The sequence below is a fragment of the Rissa tridactyla genome, chromosome 10 (genome assembly GCF_028500815.1).
Source record: "Rissa tridactyla isolate bRisTri1 chromosome 10, bRisTri1.patW.cur.20221130, whole genome shotgun sequence".
NCBI lineage: Eukaryota > Metazoa > Chordata > Aves > Charadriiformes > Laridae > Rissa > Rissa tridactyla.
This window is the reverse complement of record NC_071475.1, coordinates 6,340,464-6,359,691: the sequence shown is the minus strand read 5'-3', so window position 1 is coordinate 6,359,691 and position 19,228 is coordinate 6,340,464. Positions and strand designations below refer to the sequence as shown.

Genomic DNA, 19,228 nt, shown 5'->3' with positions numbered 1-19,228 from the left:
TGATCCAAAAGAAATGCGATGAAGTATGCTATCTCAATTCACAGCAATGTTAAAAACTTTTACTAAGATTTTTACTAAGAGATTGATTCAGTCCAGCCAGTAGGATAGACTAAAAAGCAAAAATACCTGTACAAAACCAAAGTATCAAAGGTGTTCATTCAGATTTAAATCATTCCATCAAAACACTCTGATTCTTCGGATTTCTGTTGATGGTAATAATTTTGATACATTGTCATTGATAAGTGCTACTTAATAAAGCATCGCTAATTTTCTCAACAGATTTTATTGATGGATGCCATTTTCTGCAAAATTTAACATACTGTCATAGCACTGAAAACGGTGTTTATAAGTCCAAAACATTCTTTCACTTTCTGTCACAGTTCAGCTATCATGTGACGCTTCAATATATGTAAATTATTTTCTGAAAGTATTTTTTAAGAAAAGACCGTAATATAACAGGATTATATAACATTTTTTATTATATTTTGGCATGGAGAATAGCTTTCAGAATAATGAGCATTAAAGGTGCATGGTACTTTGCATACGTGTGGAAGCTATTCTGAGCCTTCGTACGCTGCAACTCACAATGTCAAAAGCCAATACTTGGCATTCCGCATTGTTATCGGGAAAGCTTAGATAGTTTATTGCATGTTGATTGTATTGATTACAGCTGGAGGCATTGATAGCATAAACAGAGTGTCTTTAATTGGTCGGAATGTGTGATTAGCTTTTCTGTTTTAAGGAGATAAACTAGCTTCTTAAAGAAGTTCACCAAAAAAATATTCCTTATTCAGTCAGAATAAAAACAATAAATGGGAACACAGGCCACAGTCTGCATTTCTCAGAATATTGCTAGTTGTCTCCACGCTAGGCTCTACTTTTAGGCAGGGTCTACAAATTTTTCAGGATTTTTGTTGCTTGTTTGTTTGGGTTTTTTTAAATTAACTCACACTGTCTCACACACACACACGCGCTTTACTTGTTTCCTATAAGCAACTGTAGATTTCATTGTGGAAAAGTCTGTCTTGACTGCTAGACCACGGCATCTATCAGAATTACCACTGCAAACCCACTTCTTTATCAATTCCATTTATCAATATCAATCAAAAAGTTTATCAATCAACTGCCAGGATTTACTCTCTACTGCAATTTGGCCAAGAATATTTCAGCACACATGAGATTTTTTTTTTTCCCCCAAGGTTTTAGGAAAAGTTGATTTAGACATTGCTAACTAACTTGTGGAAGTAATAAACTAGTTTTTAATATATATTGTGTAAAATGTTTCAACCTTAAAAATAATATTGTCAACAATGAATCCCTCATACTGTAGTGTTTTGATTACTTGTCTCAGGCTTCATCTCTCAGGAAGACCTTCCAGAGATGAAACTTCAAACTAAAATTCATAAATTTCCTGAGTAATAAGAACTATTAATTTAACAGAAATACTGGTTTCATAACACATGATTACCTTGCTCCCTTGGTATTCTCTAAATAAATTGTCTCTTTCTTTTCCGTTGGAGGTAATTGCCTTATTATCTTTCTTTCCTTCTTACAACACCCTCTCTGCTTTCCAGGTAGTAATTATTTTCTTTAGAAATTCTCTGATGCATATTTTGTGTGAAAAACACGTATCTCTAAATTCGTCTGTTTTGTGCCAGACCTGTAGCACTGCATATATGCTCTAAAGCTTCTTTACTTTTCTAACTACATTTATTCGTCTAGCTGAGATAATTCTCTCTAGAAGTAAGCACTGTCTTTCCTCTGTCCTTGCACAAGCTTCTTCCTGGGAGAAATATTCTTGTTGTTCTCGATCTCAAACATCACAATCTTTTAAAAAAGCTGTAGTGAAGTTGGAAGAAAGGGTAGCTTGGGAAGCAGAGATGGAGATTAGCACTAATAGTTCTTCCTTACCTTCTCTAAAATTGCCACAGTTTCTCCAAGAGATTGCCTTCGCTGACACTGTGTGTCAGTGCAATTGTCGAGAATCAGGTCAGTGATAAATGCTTCGTGCTCTCTGACCACATCCTGTGAGCGTGGTCAGATTCTACTCTCAGGCTTACATCGGCTGATTCTGAGGCAGCCCAAACCACACACGCAAGTGGCACAAATGGAAAATATATTCTACCATACCACTAGATATCATAGCATGCATTTAACTGTTATTCCTAAAAGCTTTTGAAGTTTTGGTGTAAACAAAACGTCTTTGGCTATATTCACGGAGTGCAAATATGGTGAGCAACGGCAGAGAGTGCTAATAATGAGATGGCTAGGCAAGCATATGGCTGTGTGGGTTAGTTGTACCAATTCTGACTGGCGTTAGCTGAACAGCAGAAGAGGAGAAGAATTGGTTTTGAAGTTGGCCATATATGTGAAAATAATACGATGGTGTAAAAAAATTTTGAAGTATGTTTTTTACATGTTGAAATGATGGAAAATTCAATATCTCTTCCTTTAAATCTACTATACTACTTGCTGGATTTCTACACCAGCAGTTCTGTTTCCTGAGGCAGAAAATTAGTTTTTTCCTTTTTGACTGCAAACAGATAGGTGGTTGTCCCCTGATTCACCCCAGATTATGCGTACATGCCAACAGGAGATGATGTGGAATCAATAACGAGTCCAGAAGTAGCAGAAAAACTAACAAACAAAAAAAAAGCAATTGGCATATTTTAGCAATTATAACACATGACTGAACCTTGCCAGATTTCTGTCAGAAGCAAATCTTACGTGAGATCATCAAGGCTTTTCAGAAAGTAGAAGTACATTACCTGTTTACTTGGTGTTGGACAATTGAGTTGAGACAATTACAGTTTGGCAATGTAAAGAAATCTGTCAAGCTTTGGAAATATTCATCCCTTCTAGAGGAAGCCATGGATGTTGAAGTTACCTCTGCAGCTCTGGCTAATCTCCCTGGCCTCCAGCACAAGTTTGCATGCATAATGCTTTTGTGCCAGCTGTTGGAACAGCCATGGCCAGACATAAATTGAATCAACCCCAAACCAAGTTTAATTTACTCTGTAGAGCTGCACTTTTCCCAACAGCATGAAGCAAACATAAGGGAATTTAAAGACCCCTTTTTCTTTCCATTCCCCTTGCCTTGCAGTGAAATAGGGACGTCAAAAAGGACAGCTGTAGTTCTGTCAATCAAAATGAGATGATTTACTGAGGTCCCTCGAATTCTGAGTTCAAGCGTTAACTTGCAATTACTTAGTCTAGTTAATGGTTATACGGAAGCTTTAATGTGTTATAGCTCTTTACTGTTGAAGAGGAGAGATGGGAACTTCAGGAACCATCAGCTATGCACAGTATACAGAGATTAGTTTCATATATGAAAAGGATTAAGACGTGGTCACCTGCACAAGGAATTTCTTAACTTTGTGACTTAGATGTGTCCTTCCAGGGCTGTCTTTCTCTGATTGTTAGTATAATATGATTGACTTTTTCAGTGAAAAAGTCTGCAGTTCAGTTTGCAATAAAAAGCAGTAACAATAACAATAAAAACAACTGTTCTGTTTTCCTTTCTTTGAGCTGTAACAATCAAAGACAGTGTATCATGAAGTGGTGGATGTGAAATGAACATTGAACTTTGCATGAATGAGTGATAATGTGAAAATCATTTTTAAAAGCTATCACAAAGTAGTGTTCAGGAGAGACATAAATTGCCTATTAAATTGAATAGGTGAAGAAGGTCCGTGCTCCCTCCTCTATGATAAAGAGCCCGTCAAAATTTTTTTTTTGCAGAAGCAAAATAGATATTTGACAGCTGTGATGAGAAGTCTACTGTATAGTCTTGCCACTAACTGAAATCAAGTTATGCTCAATAACAATTTTTTATTTAGAGTATGTAACATTTTATAACAATAAAAAATTGTTATAAACAATTGTTCGTAATGTATTTACCTAACAAAGCTTTTTCCAATATCAACAATATTATCAACAATAACATCCTGACTCAATCCCATGTTTCCTTCTTAAAAACACAAGAAAACCATTAGTTTTTTACTCTTAGTTCTGATCACTAATTCTATCCCTTTATTGAAAAATTGTAAAAGTAAATTAAACTGGGAAGATTAAATTATTTAATACAAACCAGCTGTCCCACAGTTAATGAGCACTGAGCTGGTATCTCGCTGTTGGTGGCATCCATCTCATGTTTAAGCTCAGCTGTAACTCACCAGCCACCCAAACTGTGAAGGACATACCACTCGCTGTGTCGCGCTATTACAAGGGGCTCCAGTGGCAAGCAAGCACATCTTTTGTGGTTGTCTTTAAGCCTTTTTCCTTAGAGAGGGTAAGGATTTTTAGTCAAATTGACCCCTACAGTCTCTTGTCAAAGACAGGTTGTTCATCCCAAGTCTTTATTCCTCAGGCAAAGACTCTCGTGAGTCCCAGAGGCTTTCAGAGCATAGCTCTGTGATTACAGAACGCACCTCATGTACACCTTTTGCTGAGAGAGCAATACCAGCTGAATTCTGCAAAGCAAACCTAACTGAAATCACAGATTTTTAGTCTGAACAGAACAGGTGAAAAGTCTAAGGGAGGAAGGAAGCCTTAACATTTAATTAATTGTATTAACTGTAAAGTTTATTTTTATAATAATAAAATCCAGCTTGGTTTTGTTTCATCACACTCGACAACCTGCAATTTCCTGTGATTTTTTTTTTAATGATCAAAAGAATTAGAACAAACAAGGACATAAACTGTGCTTTTATGAACGATATTTTTATTTGTATTTTTCAGGGACTGGTTGAACGCGTTCAGTCCCCCCATCATTCCTGGAAACCAACAACTGGAAGAGCACACCAAACCTTCAGCAAATCAGAGTGTTCCAGGTAGGAATTTATGAAGACAATGAAAAGGACCTGGGTAGAAAAATATATTTCTAAATGCTGTTTCTGTAGGGCCGGTGCTGCCTTTTCTGTAGTAGTTTTCTATACTGCTACGTTTTGGTTCCAAGTTCTCTTATTTATTAATCTCAGTTCAAGCTAGCAGGGTTTTCCATGCAGTCTTATTTGCCTCTGATAGAAGAATAATTTATGCAGGTTTCGTAACATTCTGGCTCAATATGGATTAACTCATGGAAAATGAATCTTATTTGTTTAAAATAAGGAATTTATGCTAGTGGGGATGGCAAACGTATGAAAGAACGAACGCAAAAACTAAACATTCTTATTTAGAAGCAAAATAACACTTATGTAAGTGATACCTCTCTTATGAAGAAAAATTTCAGTTTTAGCCTTAAATGAAATCTCAGCATGATATTCTGAGTAAAGACTGTTGTCACCACCTAAAGTGCTGAAGGTTTTTGTTTATTAATTGCATTTGCTTAGAGAATGGCAAAGAACTTAGCTGAAACTGGAAAGTCAACAACAATAGAATAAAAGAAATACCTTCTTTTCTTCAAATGCACTTTTTTCATATCGGTTGTCTTAGGAAACAGAGAGGATATCTACATTTTTCTTCAAGTCTGGGCAATTCAATGTGAAATACCATAAATCTGACCTGTGTATTTTGGCTGCCTGAGGGATGAAGATGTCTCAGTGATTTACTGTCTGAAATAGATTGTGCCCCTCAAATTGGGAATGTTTTCATAGATGTATATTTGTAATTGTTTATGACAGCAAACTAGAATTTTGCTGTCAGGAAGGGACCTTGCTTTGAAGAATCAAGTAATAGGTTTTGTTAAGGGTCCTAAGTAAGCCAAAGAGAATTGGACAATAATCCTTGAGTTAAAGGCATATTGGATATGAATTTGTGATAGGTCTCTGCGAATTTTTTTACGTTAGTATGAAATCCAAGGCTTGCTGCAGTAAAGCTGGAATTTCTGTAAATTTTAAAAATTGGATTATTATCTTTTAAAAGCTTTTAAGAAGTATGCTTTGGAATTTGTTGGATTTCTTCTCTTAATCACACTAGAATTTCCAAACTGTTTTGTGAATTGTTCCTAAACTCATTTTCTTTCCTGCTGAAATATTTTACATCATGTGTCCGTGGTTGCACGGTTGGAGAACAGACAATCTCTATATAGCCATACTTTTTATTTTGGCTTTTTATTTTTGTGCCTTTATTCAGTCAATTTAAATTCTGACTCATGTATACGAATGATATTTGTGATTTTGATAACTTTACACAGAAACTTTTCTATCACCAAATACTCCAAAAAACCTGCAATAGTGTTGAAGTGATCAAGCTTCATTTCCCCAAGAGGTTGGAAGAAATCAGAGAGAACAACAAAGCTGTTCCGTGACCTTCCCTCCCCAACCAGGACAGTTCGGATTTTTTCTGAACTACTAGACACACTTCCCTACTAAAGTAGCCGAGAAACAGCAGAGTAATTGCAGCAGCTGTGGGTCGGGGAGGCCTGTTTGGCAAAGGAGGTACCTGTACATACAGCATCTTCAAGGAACTCCAAACCTCCCTTTCTGATTGTTTACAGCCCTTGGCAAATAATGTCCCTGCACTATATTGGGAGAAAACTGTCATGGTTTTGGTAACATAAAAGATACACTTAAGTGAAACACAGACCTTTGCATAGAATATGGTGATGTGTGAAAATGCAGTGCCATGTAATACATGCCTATCAAATCAGATTGTACCCATTCAACATTAGACTCTGTGTGTTTTCCTAGATATCTTGGTTTAAAAAAGTCTTGATGGATGGCGGTAACTAGATGGCTTATGGCTTAGAGTATCATTTTTGAAATGTGCTAAACAGGTCTTGTCCCGTGACACATCTCTTGCACTTTGGAAAAAACTTTATTTTCTTCTTTATTGCTTTACTTGAGGTTAGTTATTTGTGTGGTGAAATAACTGTCATCTTATTGGCAATTAAGTACCGGATCCAATCAACAAACTGAATGCTCAAATTCATTCCAGAAAATTCTGCTGCCCTACTTCCTTTTTTTTTTTTTTTAAAAATATCACATTAGAAAACAAGTTATTTCTCATGTTGGGAAGAGACTTAAGTATCCCAAGATTATTTTTTGTGTGCGTGCAGTTTACCAGTATTCCAGGTATCACAGGTTAACAAAAGCATATTATCTGTACTGAAAATCTGCAGTGAGTCATAATGTATTCGAGATAGTAATTTTATCTAAAAGTATCCTTAAAGAAAAATAGATAGTATTAGAATATTTATAAAAATTCTTTATTTCTTATATTTAGAAAAAAATCTTTAAGTTGGGGCATAACTTTGGGGAAGAAAGTGGATTCATTTCTAAGAAAGCATTTTACTCTATAGTTCAGTTCTTAATGTTTGCACTATCCCTAGTACATATTAAATAGGGAGATGTAATGAGAAGTAGTCTTCTATTCAACAGGTTTCACAAGAAAATCAAGAGGAAAATTTAGACTCAGAAATATGATAAATTTCCATAGATTTTTCCCTTATTGGGCACTGATATTTCTGATTTATAGACAATTTCATTTATCTTGACATAACAAGTCATACAAGAAAGTTTTCACAGTAAGTGACAAAGGCAGAGTCATAAATTCTCTGCAACTTACTTTATTGTATCTGTTGCTTGTCTTAAAATAGTGCTCTAGGAACCATAGCAAGGAACAGTCTTCTTTCTTGGACTAAGCTGTTGACAATAGTCATCTGGTAACCCTGCAGTATGGAATTAAAGTATAGGTTTGAGCACAGTAGTTCCATGTTCAAGGATAATATCAGATAAAATATTAGCAGTGTTCTTTTCAGCATCCCTTCTGCTGACAGCTGATCCAGTGCAGTTGCCTTACATCAGGATTGGAACATGATCCATGTATCTTAAAGTGAGATTTGCTACAAGCCAATTTCTAATATTAAAACCTAGAATACAGCGAAAATATATTTCTGTGAAAAGGGAGAGCTATTTTAGTTCTCCAGACTGTGGTGACTATGTGAGCGGTGTTAACATAAACCAAGTAACACCACAGTTATTTGTACATTTGTTTCAGAGTTCAGAAGAAGCTGCTACATGCCTCCTGCATTCTCTGTTATCCGGGTTTAGACATGTTGAGTGAAAACCTGTCTCCATAAAAGCAATAGCTCCCCTGATTTCAGTGGGGCAGCATTTCATTTGATGTGACAGGTATCCAGAGGTACTATCTTCAGTCTTCTTTTAGCTCAGAACTGAAAAATACTCATCCCTCTATAATGTATGTCACAGACTTCAGCTTTCATTTAAAATCAAGTTCTTTTCTAGCCTAAAATACTATTTAATTTTATAGTGATTTAAGAACAAAAGCTTTGATTTTGCTTTCACCGTGATATTCAAATTAAACTGCCAAGAGGTTTTTTCATGCAATCCTGAGCAGCCTCAACCCAAAAGTGTGAATGGTGGCAGCATAAACAGCTACGGAAATTTTCTTTGAAAGGGACTTGTTTGTATTTGGCCATGGACACTTCATTCCTACATATGGTCAGGTTGCACCCAATGTACCAGTTGAAAGTAGAAAGCTGCCTTCTACCACAACCATTACACATTAGTTGAGTCTTGTAGAAGAATGTCACTTAATTTAGTTAGTACTTCTTTCTAGGAAGTAGAAGAACAGAAGTGAGGTTTTCATATGTTTTTTTAATCTGTTCAAAACTGAAACTCCATGCTGCCATTGGAAATCTGTTGCGACATCTAGAAATGCCTTAAAATGCATTTGGGGATATTGTGAGATGCTAAAAGAAAGAAGCCTAACTTTAAAAACAAGATACATCTAGAAAACTGAGTTCTCTTCTTGTTCACATGAAAATACATGTGAGGAATTATTGCTATAAAGGTATAAATCCAGCTAGTCCTGGATGCAATCTAATTGTGATTTGGCACGAATGCGAGGCATACAGGGAAAGAGGTACACCCCTGAAGAGTCTGAAGAATTTCTTATTCCTAAATCAAACCGGGGAGTATATTGAGAGGCCAGTTCCTAGGCAGAAAGGGAATGAGATTTAAGCTTAGAGAAGAAAAGAGAATCATTTTGAAGAGAAGCATAGGCAGAGAGAAGCAAAATAATAAGAGGAAGAATTCAGTGGAAATAACAACATGATTTCAGGTGAAGATGTAAGGCTATGTGAGGGAATGAGGCACAAATACCATTTGCTTGTTTACTGTGAAGTGTAGAAAAAGACGTTCAGTTCTATGCCTTCTTTCTGCACAGCATCATTTTTCCCAGAGCTGTCCAAACAGGATATCTCAGTTAACCTCGTTTAGCTTACCGGGCCTGATGAAGTACTCACAGCAAGGAGGGCAGCAATTTAGCTTTTTCTTTTTACCTGTGGTTACAGTAAGAGACAGTTTCTTTCTGACGGTATTTGTTAATGCTACTGAGGAAACAAAAATGAAATCTCTTCCCAAACGATAAAGTGCACACTTCTTCTGTATGCATTAAATGCACCAACCTACTTTCTGGTCTCTAGATAATGTAACCTATATATCGTTCTGTGATCCAGGCTGTAAATAGATTCAGAGCGTTGTGAAACTGCTGCTGTTAGCATAACAGGCCATTACTTATTATGAAGTGTTAGGGCATACAAAGCATTTGGTTTGTATTAGCAGTCTGAGAATGAGATGAACATTTATGATGAAATTCAAGATACAGATTGTATTCAGCTGTGAATTATTTCCTATCAAAAAGCTATAGGTCTATAACTTAGATTTAGCTTATACGGAAGACAGACAGGTTTAGAAAAGGAGCTACAATATATAAAGCATCTGTAATGGTCTGTATGGCTTTATCAGTGTATTTTAGGCTAAGGATTCATTTCTGGTACCTGAAAACGTTCTTGCATTTTAAATAACTTTAGACAACCTAGATTTAATTTTTTTATTTTCTGAAAGAATCTTATTTCCTCTCTGATACTGAAAGCTCTTTTGTACAGATTTACCTATACTGGTAACATACTGGATACCAGACATTCAGATCCTTTCATTCTCACAGGCCTTAAGTACACAGTGGCTGTCTTTGTTCGTACTAAAACTTTATTGTTTAAGAAGGTCATTGAGAAAAATATCACTTAGGGATACTTTGATCCACTATCAGTAAAGGTACTTCTGGTGAACTGCTGCGTTGGACTTGTAAAGTCCAGTTGTTAAGCAAACTCTGACTAACATCATTTCACCTCAACTAAATACAAGTCTTCAGAAATACAATGAAAAGGTGGATTGCTGTTATCTTTAAGGTAACAATTCAGAAGTCAAAAGATTATACACTTTAAAGAGACGTTCTGTCACATTTGACAGACAGGTATTTCCATGTTGTTGTCTAAGCGAATAAGAGTGATTTGTTCTTATTTTTCCCACTTGATGCAGGTGAAGATGACCTCAATGCTGAAGAAGATGAGGAAGTTTTGACTCTTTTGTATGATCCGTGTCTGAACTGTTACTTTGATCCAAATTCTGGGAAGTACTATGAATTGGCATAGTCACATCATGAGAGGATATCGTTTTGTATTCAGAGTAGGTTTATCTTTTAACTGTTTGTAAAGTGTGACTGAGCTGTATAATTTATCATGTAACTTAAAACTTGAATTAACCAATAGTTTTGCAAATGAATTAATATATTTTGTAAATAGTGTCTTATTTATATAGTTTTGTATTAAGTTGTATTGCAGTGGAAAATCATATAACATAAAAGTTCCTTGTGACTAAGACATTTGTTAGTCTAATTTATTTCCAATATTCAAAGGTTCTATATGGAAACAAACAAAGTTGAATCAAGGAGGTGTGTGGTGTTTATCTGTAAATTATGGTTTTACTCAAATAAGAAAAAAAATTTTCATTACTTACTGTGTATTTTTAATTGGTTCTGAGCTATTTTGTTCTTTGTACTGTAAGATATACAGTGTGTTGTTCAAAGGCCTCCGTTTCATAAGCTCGTTCTCTCCCTTTAGTCATCAGGTAAAGCAGTATTTTCCTCATCTTCAAGAAGTTCTCTACTGTTGCCTACTACAGTAACGGGACGATGTCAGAGCTGTGGGGTGGTAGAGTGTGTACAGTGCAGTGGACTTTAAGGTGTGTGCACGGGCAGTTTATAAATCTAGACCACAACAGAGTAAATATGGCAGGCTCTGAGAGTACCAGCTACTGTCTACTTTATTTAACATGGGACGGAAGAGCAGTAAGAGTGATCGCTTCGACACTTAACAACTGGAGCCTTGTTTCATGGAAGGCAAGGTGTGTATATGATTCATATGGGAAGCTGTGCTCAGAGTCCAACTCTTACATGTTTAGATTAGTTTTTCCCTTACACCTTGCAATAAAAGAATGTAATTTATTTAACCCATCTATATTGGGTTTCAGTGCAGTTTTCAGTGAGGGTCCTAAGGTTCCAACTTAGAGATTTAAATTGCCTGCATCGCTGTGCAATTTTTTTTTCTATGGTACATAAAATATCCCTATTGACCATGGAGAAAGACTATAGGTATAAACCAGATCGTACATAGCCTTCGAAAATAAAATCAGCATATGAAATGAATAAAATACTGTGCATGGAGACGTGTTGAGCTTTGTCTGCGCTAAAAGCCAGTTGACCTGATCCTGATGTTTCTGCATTGCCACGGGGGCTACTTGGCTCCAAGCAGTGCCCGACATTTCCAGCCCCAGAGCAAGGGAGGTGTAGTGTAGTGTAGTGTATTGCACTGTGTAGTGTACAACACCGTGTAGTGCTGCTTGCCTCTAGTGTCCCCCCCCGCCAACAGGACGCTTACTTAAAGGGTAAACTAATAACTTAAAAATCGGCTACCTGATTGAAGAAGAGGTGTCAGGGAGAGGTTGCCCACGAAACAAGAAGTCTAAGGAGTTCCGTTGTAATGGGGTTGGGTTAGTGGAACAGCTTTGGAGTCTGCCAGTTCGGTACATAACAGTTTTCTGGAGACAGTTGAAGGGAATGTCAAAATCACATGACAAAATGATCTATAGGCATGTCTGGTGATTCTTGTTCTAAGGGTCTACTTGATTATATCCAGTGCTTTTTCACTGTAATTATTTGCAAGCTGATTACTCAGTGAATTTTTAAGAATAATGTATTTGAATGTCATAAAGTGAGTTTAGTAAGCTCACTGGCAAGTGATTTAAAATGATATGTCTGTAAATTATATGTAATTATGGATCCCAGTTAATGAATATCCTAGAATCAATTGAAAATGCAGTTGTTAATAGTGACTTGGCATAAGCTCAGATTGTGTATTTGGCTTCTGTGGCAGGTACAAACATATCATCACAAATTGATTCAAGTACGAGTAGCACTGAAATCCACAGGAAGACAGATACTGTGTTGAGATAATTTACTTACCCTGCCTTAGCCTGTTTCTCCCAGAAAGATTTGTACTTGTTCTTGCTAATGCCATAATCAGTTAAAAGTTCAATGAGATCATAATTTTGACCTTCAAAAATCAGATGGTAGCTTGTACATGCTTGTGCATATCTAACCACTTTCTTCTTAGCATCATTTAGTGATCAGGACTGTGCTCCCTGTATCTGTGCCAAGTGCTATTTAAAATGCGTTATTAGTTTTCCTTTCATAGCCCCATGTCTCACAGGAGCGGCTGGATGTCCTAAGGCACCACTGTGAATCCAGACTGGGTCACTGACGCTACTGAGATAACCACTCACTTCAGAAAAAAAACAACCAACAAAAAACTGGCGGCAAACTGGCGTGTGCTATTTACGAGTCAGAAGTCTGCAAAGGTCCAACGGGTTGTCTGCCAATGCCTGTCTGGGTAGATATGCTTGTCCTGGCTTCGCAGCAGGCAATCATTAATGTGTCACATATAAAAGTGTACCAATGGACGTCCAAAGCTTGGACAAAAGGGAGTCCTTGGAGACTCCACGCTCTTATCCCCACCTTTAATGTGATAAGAGGCAGGCGGGTTGTGACACTAGGTTCAGGGTGAGTGTTGTTCCAGACAGGTTCACAGGCAAGTCCAGATACCCACTGTTTTCCTGTCATTAGCACAGTAGTATTTTATAGGTAAGTCCTGCTTTTCAAAATCAGCAGTTTGGGATCCTTGCCCTTTGTGTTGTGGTTAGCAGCTTTATGTCTTCAACATCCGTGGGGATTGATTGCCATAATGCTGTGAACAACACCTGTGAGTTGAGCAGCACAAAAGGCTTAGCTACAAGGACTGTGAGTTTTGCTCACAATGTTTTTCTTAATCACCATCCTGTGAACCTAGAACTAAAGCACTGCTGGCACGCAGCACGCTTTTTGTTTAGCCAATTTGTCAAAGCCAGCATTTATGGCAGGTGATGAAGAACACGGAGATTTGCTCGTAGCAGTCATGTGCAATGTTTTAGTCCGTGAGAATCACATAGTTCTCACTAGAGCGTGCTTTCCAACAGGTAAATAGAGCTGTGTCTGGGAATAAAGTTTCAGGTTAGTGAAACTTTTTGCTTCTTTGCAGAAATAAATACTGCAGGGATTTATTTCTACAGACCCAGAATCAGCTACGATTTTTGACAAGAGAAATTTTGAAATGCAGTAAATTTTAGTAAGGCTTTATTAATGTTTCTTAGATGTGCATTAAAAACAGAGGAATTGAAGATAGCTTGGTAGAGCTGCTGGAGTCAGCAGATCACAAATCAATCAATTGGTCTCTCTCGGGCCTTTCTATGTTCCTTACACACATGAGGTGTGCCAGACAACTCTGCTTTGTTTCCAGTTGCTAAAAAACACTGTTAACCAGCTTTCAGATAGTTCATGAGAAAAAAGAAATCTTTAAAACTCTTTTTAGCCACAGCCCAGAGCAGTGTGTTTCTGTGTCACTGGAATGATTCTTCTCATTTCTCTCATTCTTTCTGCCTTAGGTCCATCTACAGAGGTTTCTCCAAAGCCCAACCAAATAACCAGGTTTCAGCCGTTAGATCTCTGGGGGCTGCAGCAGCATTGAGTTGCAGCTCACAGACAGCCCAGTACATGTGAGCACCAGCACGGGTTCCTCCAAGCAGCTGCTAGGACTTTGTAATCTTTGATCTTGTGGTACTGTGGCTTGTACCCAAGTGCTGTGTGTACATGCGAGTCTCATTATGCCAGACAAAGAACATACTCTGTCCTAAGGAGCTTACAGTAGGACATCAATATTGATTTTTCCCCTCTGCTGCAGTGGTTACTAGGTAAGAAAACACGAAAAGTCATGCTTTATTATTCACCTGTCCTTCAGCCGTAAAGCATTCTGTTTAGGGGCACATCTTCTAAACTTTCGGTCAAGTGGCAAGCTTGCAAAGGCTGAAAAATCCTTGAAAATAATTTTGCATAATGCATTTCACACTCAAGTTGTTTTCCGTGGTATTTCTTTTATTTTAGAAAAGGGCTTAGTCTTTTAAGCAATGGGCTACATGTAACATGAAAAGACAATCCAGCCTGTCTTTTCTATGTGGTATTGCTGATAATCACTGCTTTTCTCATGGTTACTATAGTAACTTGGCATCCTTATCTGCCACCTTTTTTGGCACCTTGAAAAAAACTATTTAAATTCAGTTCCCTGATAAACTGAAAGCTTGCCTTCACGGTACCCATGGGAGTATGTAAGTGTAACAACAATAACTTGTAGTTTTTTCTTATTTGGTGTTTAACTTGCTTGTTAGCAGCTGTACAGGCAATTCTGACTGTGATGTTTTGGCATCCGGCTGCAGGCGTTGTAACCAGCGCAAATGCCCCGAATGAATCTCCGAAAGAGCTCCCAAGGGGTCACACGCAGCAGCCCACGATGCAAAGACCTGAGCAGTATTTTCTTCTTCTCATGCCACTCTAAAAGCAGTTCTGTTTCCAAGCTTGACAGTTTTCAAGAGAAAAAATAATCTGTGGACACTAAACTACGTGGTGAGAATTATTATGAAGGTTCCTGTGGTAAATCAGTAGTGAATCAACAACCTTGTGATGCTTTTCATCCCTTTCCAAGTTTGTGCCATCCGGTGTGCATGGCAGATGAGAGTGGATCTGGGCAGGTGATGCTGGAGAGCTGAGGGACAATTTTGGAGGTGAGTTCAAGGCCAATGCCCCAGCTGAGCACAGCTCTCCAGCAGTTCCACCTCTTTTTTTGGTCTAGGGGCACCAAAATGGTGCTTGTGATAAAGGTTGGTGTTCTAGTTTTGTCAAAATGTGGCCCAGATACATCCCTCTGCTCATGCAGCCCCTGTACTGGTGCCCTTAAACCTCTCTGCACAGAAGTGCCCTCATCACTGCAAGAGAAAAGGAGATGTCGACACCTGAACAGCTGGTGTTAGCTCCTGGCATCCGGCACAACGCTCCGGCATGGCTGCAGAGGGACTGAACATTTTGCCAAAGCCAGAGCATTTGATGATCCATCCCTGCAGCTGTGGCCTCTTCCGCAGATCCCAGGCTTTTTTCTTTGATATCTCATTCTTTTGCCAGGAGTTTTGAAGAGCAGACAGATTTGAAAGGTATGTGGTTGCAAAACAACAGAGGAAAAATGCTATCAAGAGCCATTTACTAAAAGGCAATTTTACTTTTGCAGTGTGGCTGGAGTGCTCCTGGGGACTGACAGTGTGTCCTTGTCCCACTCCTCACAGATGTCCTTCCTTGGCCACTGCCAGAGAAGAGCTATGGGCTATGCCAGCAGCTGGTCCTCTGCACTGACCAGGTACAGCCACAATAAAATACTTTTCATAAAGACAACCAGCTAGGCTCCTGGTACAACTATTACTACACCGGTAGTGCTAGTGTACTTCTAAAGATGTTTACATTACACTACTTAGGGTTTTTATCTATTAAAAAGTTTATTATTGGATGATTGTGCATTTTATCTGCGTGGGAGATCAAAAAAATCTTAAGTCACACAAATTACAAACGTCCTTTTAGAGCACTGCATATTTATTAGGCCATCTGCTACTGCAGCACTCAAGGCAAAAATCCTCGTACAGGCAATCTATTCACAGCTACTGTTTTACCACCTGATGTGTAAAATATCAAAGCTCTGGATGCATTTATTAGTGTGCTGAGTAATTTTCTAATGAATTCATAAAGCCTGGGAGACGTCCCATGCAGGAGTTTCCATTAGGCTGCGGTTTTCTCACTGGGGTTTGAGAGGAGCCTCTGAGGAGGAATCCCATCATGTCAATAGATTTGTTATGCGGGTGGGTGGCACTTCGGTTTGCATTTCCAACCCCAGTAAGACAGATTCTGGCTGGAAGGCCTGGCAGATACCTGTATGGCATTTCCCATGTATCCATGTGAAGTCCAAATTAAAATAGCTGCTCTTTTCCCAAAGACAAAAAAAAAAAGAAAAAAAAAAAGGGGGCAGCAAGTAGCTTTACAGGAAGAGCCAGTGCCTGGGCAAGCTGTGTGGTGTTCACAAGAATACCAGAAGATGATCCAGCTTTTGGGTTTCATTGTCGTTCTTTCTAGTAGCCGGAGAACCTCCACAGCGCATGTACATCCACAGTCCCAGTGCAGCCCACAGCCTGGGCACCACCGCAGCCCCTTTGTGGCCCAGGCGTCTCTACCCAAAACATATCGCCGTGTCTTTTGGGACCGAGCCAGGATGAAATCAGTGGCTATGATAAAAATCTCCCTCAGTGCTGAAGTAAGCGCCTTTTGTTCAGAGACATGCGGCTCATGGCATAGCAGCGACAGGGGCTTGGCACCTCTCACCAGAAATACAGCACTACTTTTCCAGGTATCATCCAGCCATTTGCCCTGTCCCAGATCAGAGTTTTCAGCCCTGTTCTCCTATTTGGAACTGTAAATCCCTGGGAGCAGGGAGAGCTGCCCTGTGCCTGGCCCACACCAATGGTGCTTAATGCCACCGGGGCCAAACCGCTACTGCTGCTTACACTTTTGCAATTGATTTGCAATACTCAGTGGTGAATGATGGAGGGTGAACCGAGAGGGCAGGTTTGTGGTCTGAAGTGTTACTGTGGTAAAATACAGGCATGCCGTCTGCGTGCGCACACGTCCCTGTGTTTCATAAGGGAGGCGCTTACAGCGACAGACCCTTCCCCTGCTCTGTGCAGCCTTACAGCAAGGCTGGGACTCTTTACACTCGACCCCATGCAAAACATTGAGACTCCTCCATGGTTTGTACTGAAACAGCTTCGTCCTGCCCGTGGGTATCCGCAGCAGAGCTGGAGGTGAGTGCCTGGCAGCTATTGTGCTGTTGATACATTACTCCGCAGTGCCCTGATTTCTTGCAGTGCATTACACCTTATTTAATATGATCTGTAAATCCTTGTGTGCCAATAGACGGAAATCTCTGATCGCTCTGTAAGGTGCTCAAAGGACACATCTTTTACTGATGTCTTCTGTTAACTTCCAGCTCGTGAGCAAAGCCAACACACGCCAGGTGCTTAGACACCCAAGAGGAGCCTGTCAGCTCGCATTGATCCATCACTCCGTCTCCTGCTGTGACTTCCCCTCCAGAGCCACCTTCAAGCCACGCGCACACAGACAGAAGGTATTTATACCTTCCTCCACGTGAAAGGTGGGGCTTGATATTACCTTGTGCACTGATCATGTTGAATGTAATCATGGGAACACTTTGCCACTGTTAGAAGTTATTGATGCATTGTTTAAAAGGGAAGGAGACTTTTTTTTATAGTCAAATTTATAGCTGGAGTTGTAACACTGAACCCCAGGCACAGTCCTGACGGTGCTGAGCCATGGCAGTGTTGCCATGGCAAGTGGCAGGGAAGCCGCGCTCAGCCGCAGCAAGGCGAGCGGCCCAGGGGAGCTGCTGCCCTGGCCTCGCTCCCTGGGACACGCTGTCCCCCTCCTCGGGCTCTGCCGGCCCAGACCCTGTCCGTGTGCACCCCGGGGCACCCACAGCCCAGAAAGCCTCAGCCACGGGTGTTTGCAGGTTCCTGCACAGACAGCTCCAGTGCATCTGGAGCAGCCCAGTCAAATAAGGATAACGGCGTAATTCATGAATTTGCTTCCCCTTCCCGGTCCTCCGATACCTTCAGCTCTGCAGTCCTCTCAGCTGTAAACTCCGTACCGTGAGATTAAAATGTACAACTATGTGACACCTTATAAACCACATAAATGTGAACTGGCAAGGCCCCTTAATAATGAAGGATTTTGCACGAAATCTTCAGGCACTAATTCAGTCTCGGGGCTCTCTTTCCATTGCAGTGGGTACGCAGTGCCATTAGGAAACCTTGACTGAATTATAACCTCTTACTCTTCTAAGGCATCTTTTTTTCTATCTGCAACAAGGTTTTATTTTGACCCAATCATGAACATAAAAAGCATAAGAGATACAAATGCACTTAGTGATAGATTTGTTTTCTCTGGAAAAATGTGCAACATTGTGATGCTAGAAAAACAGCTATTAATTTGGAGGTTATTTTAAAGCTAATGGATAATTATTATTCTGTGGAATTTTTTTCCCAGTGAAGATTCTAGTTTGCTGAATGGTCCCTTTCCATTTGCGGCGCTGATGTTTCTCTTCCCCTGCATTAACATGTTACCATTCAGAACGAATGGCTGTACGTTTGGCTTTAAATTTTTCTTCCACGTTTTTGACAATTGGGTTTTATGTCTTGTATAAATCACTGTAACACATGATAAAGTCAAGCACATTCAGTGCCTCTGAATAGTTAAGTTGCTGTTTCTCCTCTGTGCAATAGCCTATAACTATATTTTAAAGCAGTTACAGTCTTTTATCAAGCACATGTATTGGCATATTTTTGTAACTGGGTTACTGAGCATATTCTAACAACTCTTAAGCAGCTCTCACGGGCTATCATGTAAATCCTTCTTAATTCACGGTTTACTGACCACAGTGGTTCTGGATGAGCATCTGGTGCCAATCTCCCTCCTGTGGGCAGCGTGCCACCTGCTACCACGTCTCCGTGGAAATTCCCAAAGTTCCTTTTGAAAAACCAATCTGTGTGTTGCAAACTGTCACCTCTTCCATAGGAAAACCAAGCTGGGGAGGTCACGCCGTTTGCAGTGGGTTGACGAATGGCTGATGAACGCCCGCAGCCAAGCAGACAGAAGACCCTTAGTCCTACTGGCACCCCACAAGCTCGTGGGAAAAGCCTTGGTCTCAGGTGGTGCAAGGGAGTGGGAACACCCCATTCCCAAGAGCAGGAGCGTCAGGTCCTGGGGAGACAGGAGAGGACACCCAGCACTCAGGGACATCTGTGGCCGTAACCAGCCCAATGGCACCCGTGTCTGCGAACCCTCCTGGATGTCCCAAATCAGTGTATTGCAACACCCGGGACGCCACTTGTTCAGTGCAATCTTCAGTCAGTGTGGGTGGAAGGGGTTTATTTTGCTCATTTTATGGGCTGATTTA

The 19,228-nt window shown here is 39.7% G+C and overlaps 1 protein-coding gene across 5 annotated transcripts in view; it reads left to right on the top strand.

Moving 5' to 3' along the window:
- CFAP20DC (CFAP20 domain containing) overlaps window positions 1-14,457 on the top strand; it is a 94,074-nt gene extending 79,617 nt beyond the window's left edge. For 3 of the 5 annotated variants that reach the window (XM_054216640.1, XM_054216642.1, XM_054216644.1), the window contains 2 exons: window positions 4,741-4,832; window positions 10,281-11,060. In XM_054216640.1, coding sequence (XP_054072615.1) covers window positions 4,741-4,832; window positions 10,281-10,393 — 205 coding nt within the window. In that variant the 3' untranslated portion in view covers window positions 10,394-11,060. Of the gene's footprint in view, window positions 1-4,740; window positions 4,833-10,280; window positions 11,061-13,775 lie in introns of those variants that run through there. The other 2 variants (XM_054216641.1, XM_054216643.1) reach the window with 2 other exon arrangements.
- The last annotated feature ends 4,771 nt before the right edge of the window (window positions 14,458-19,228 follow it).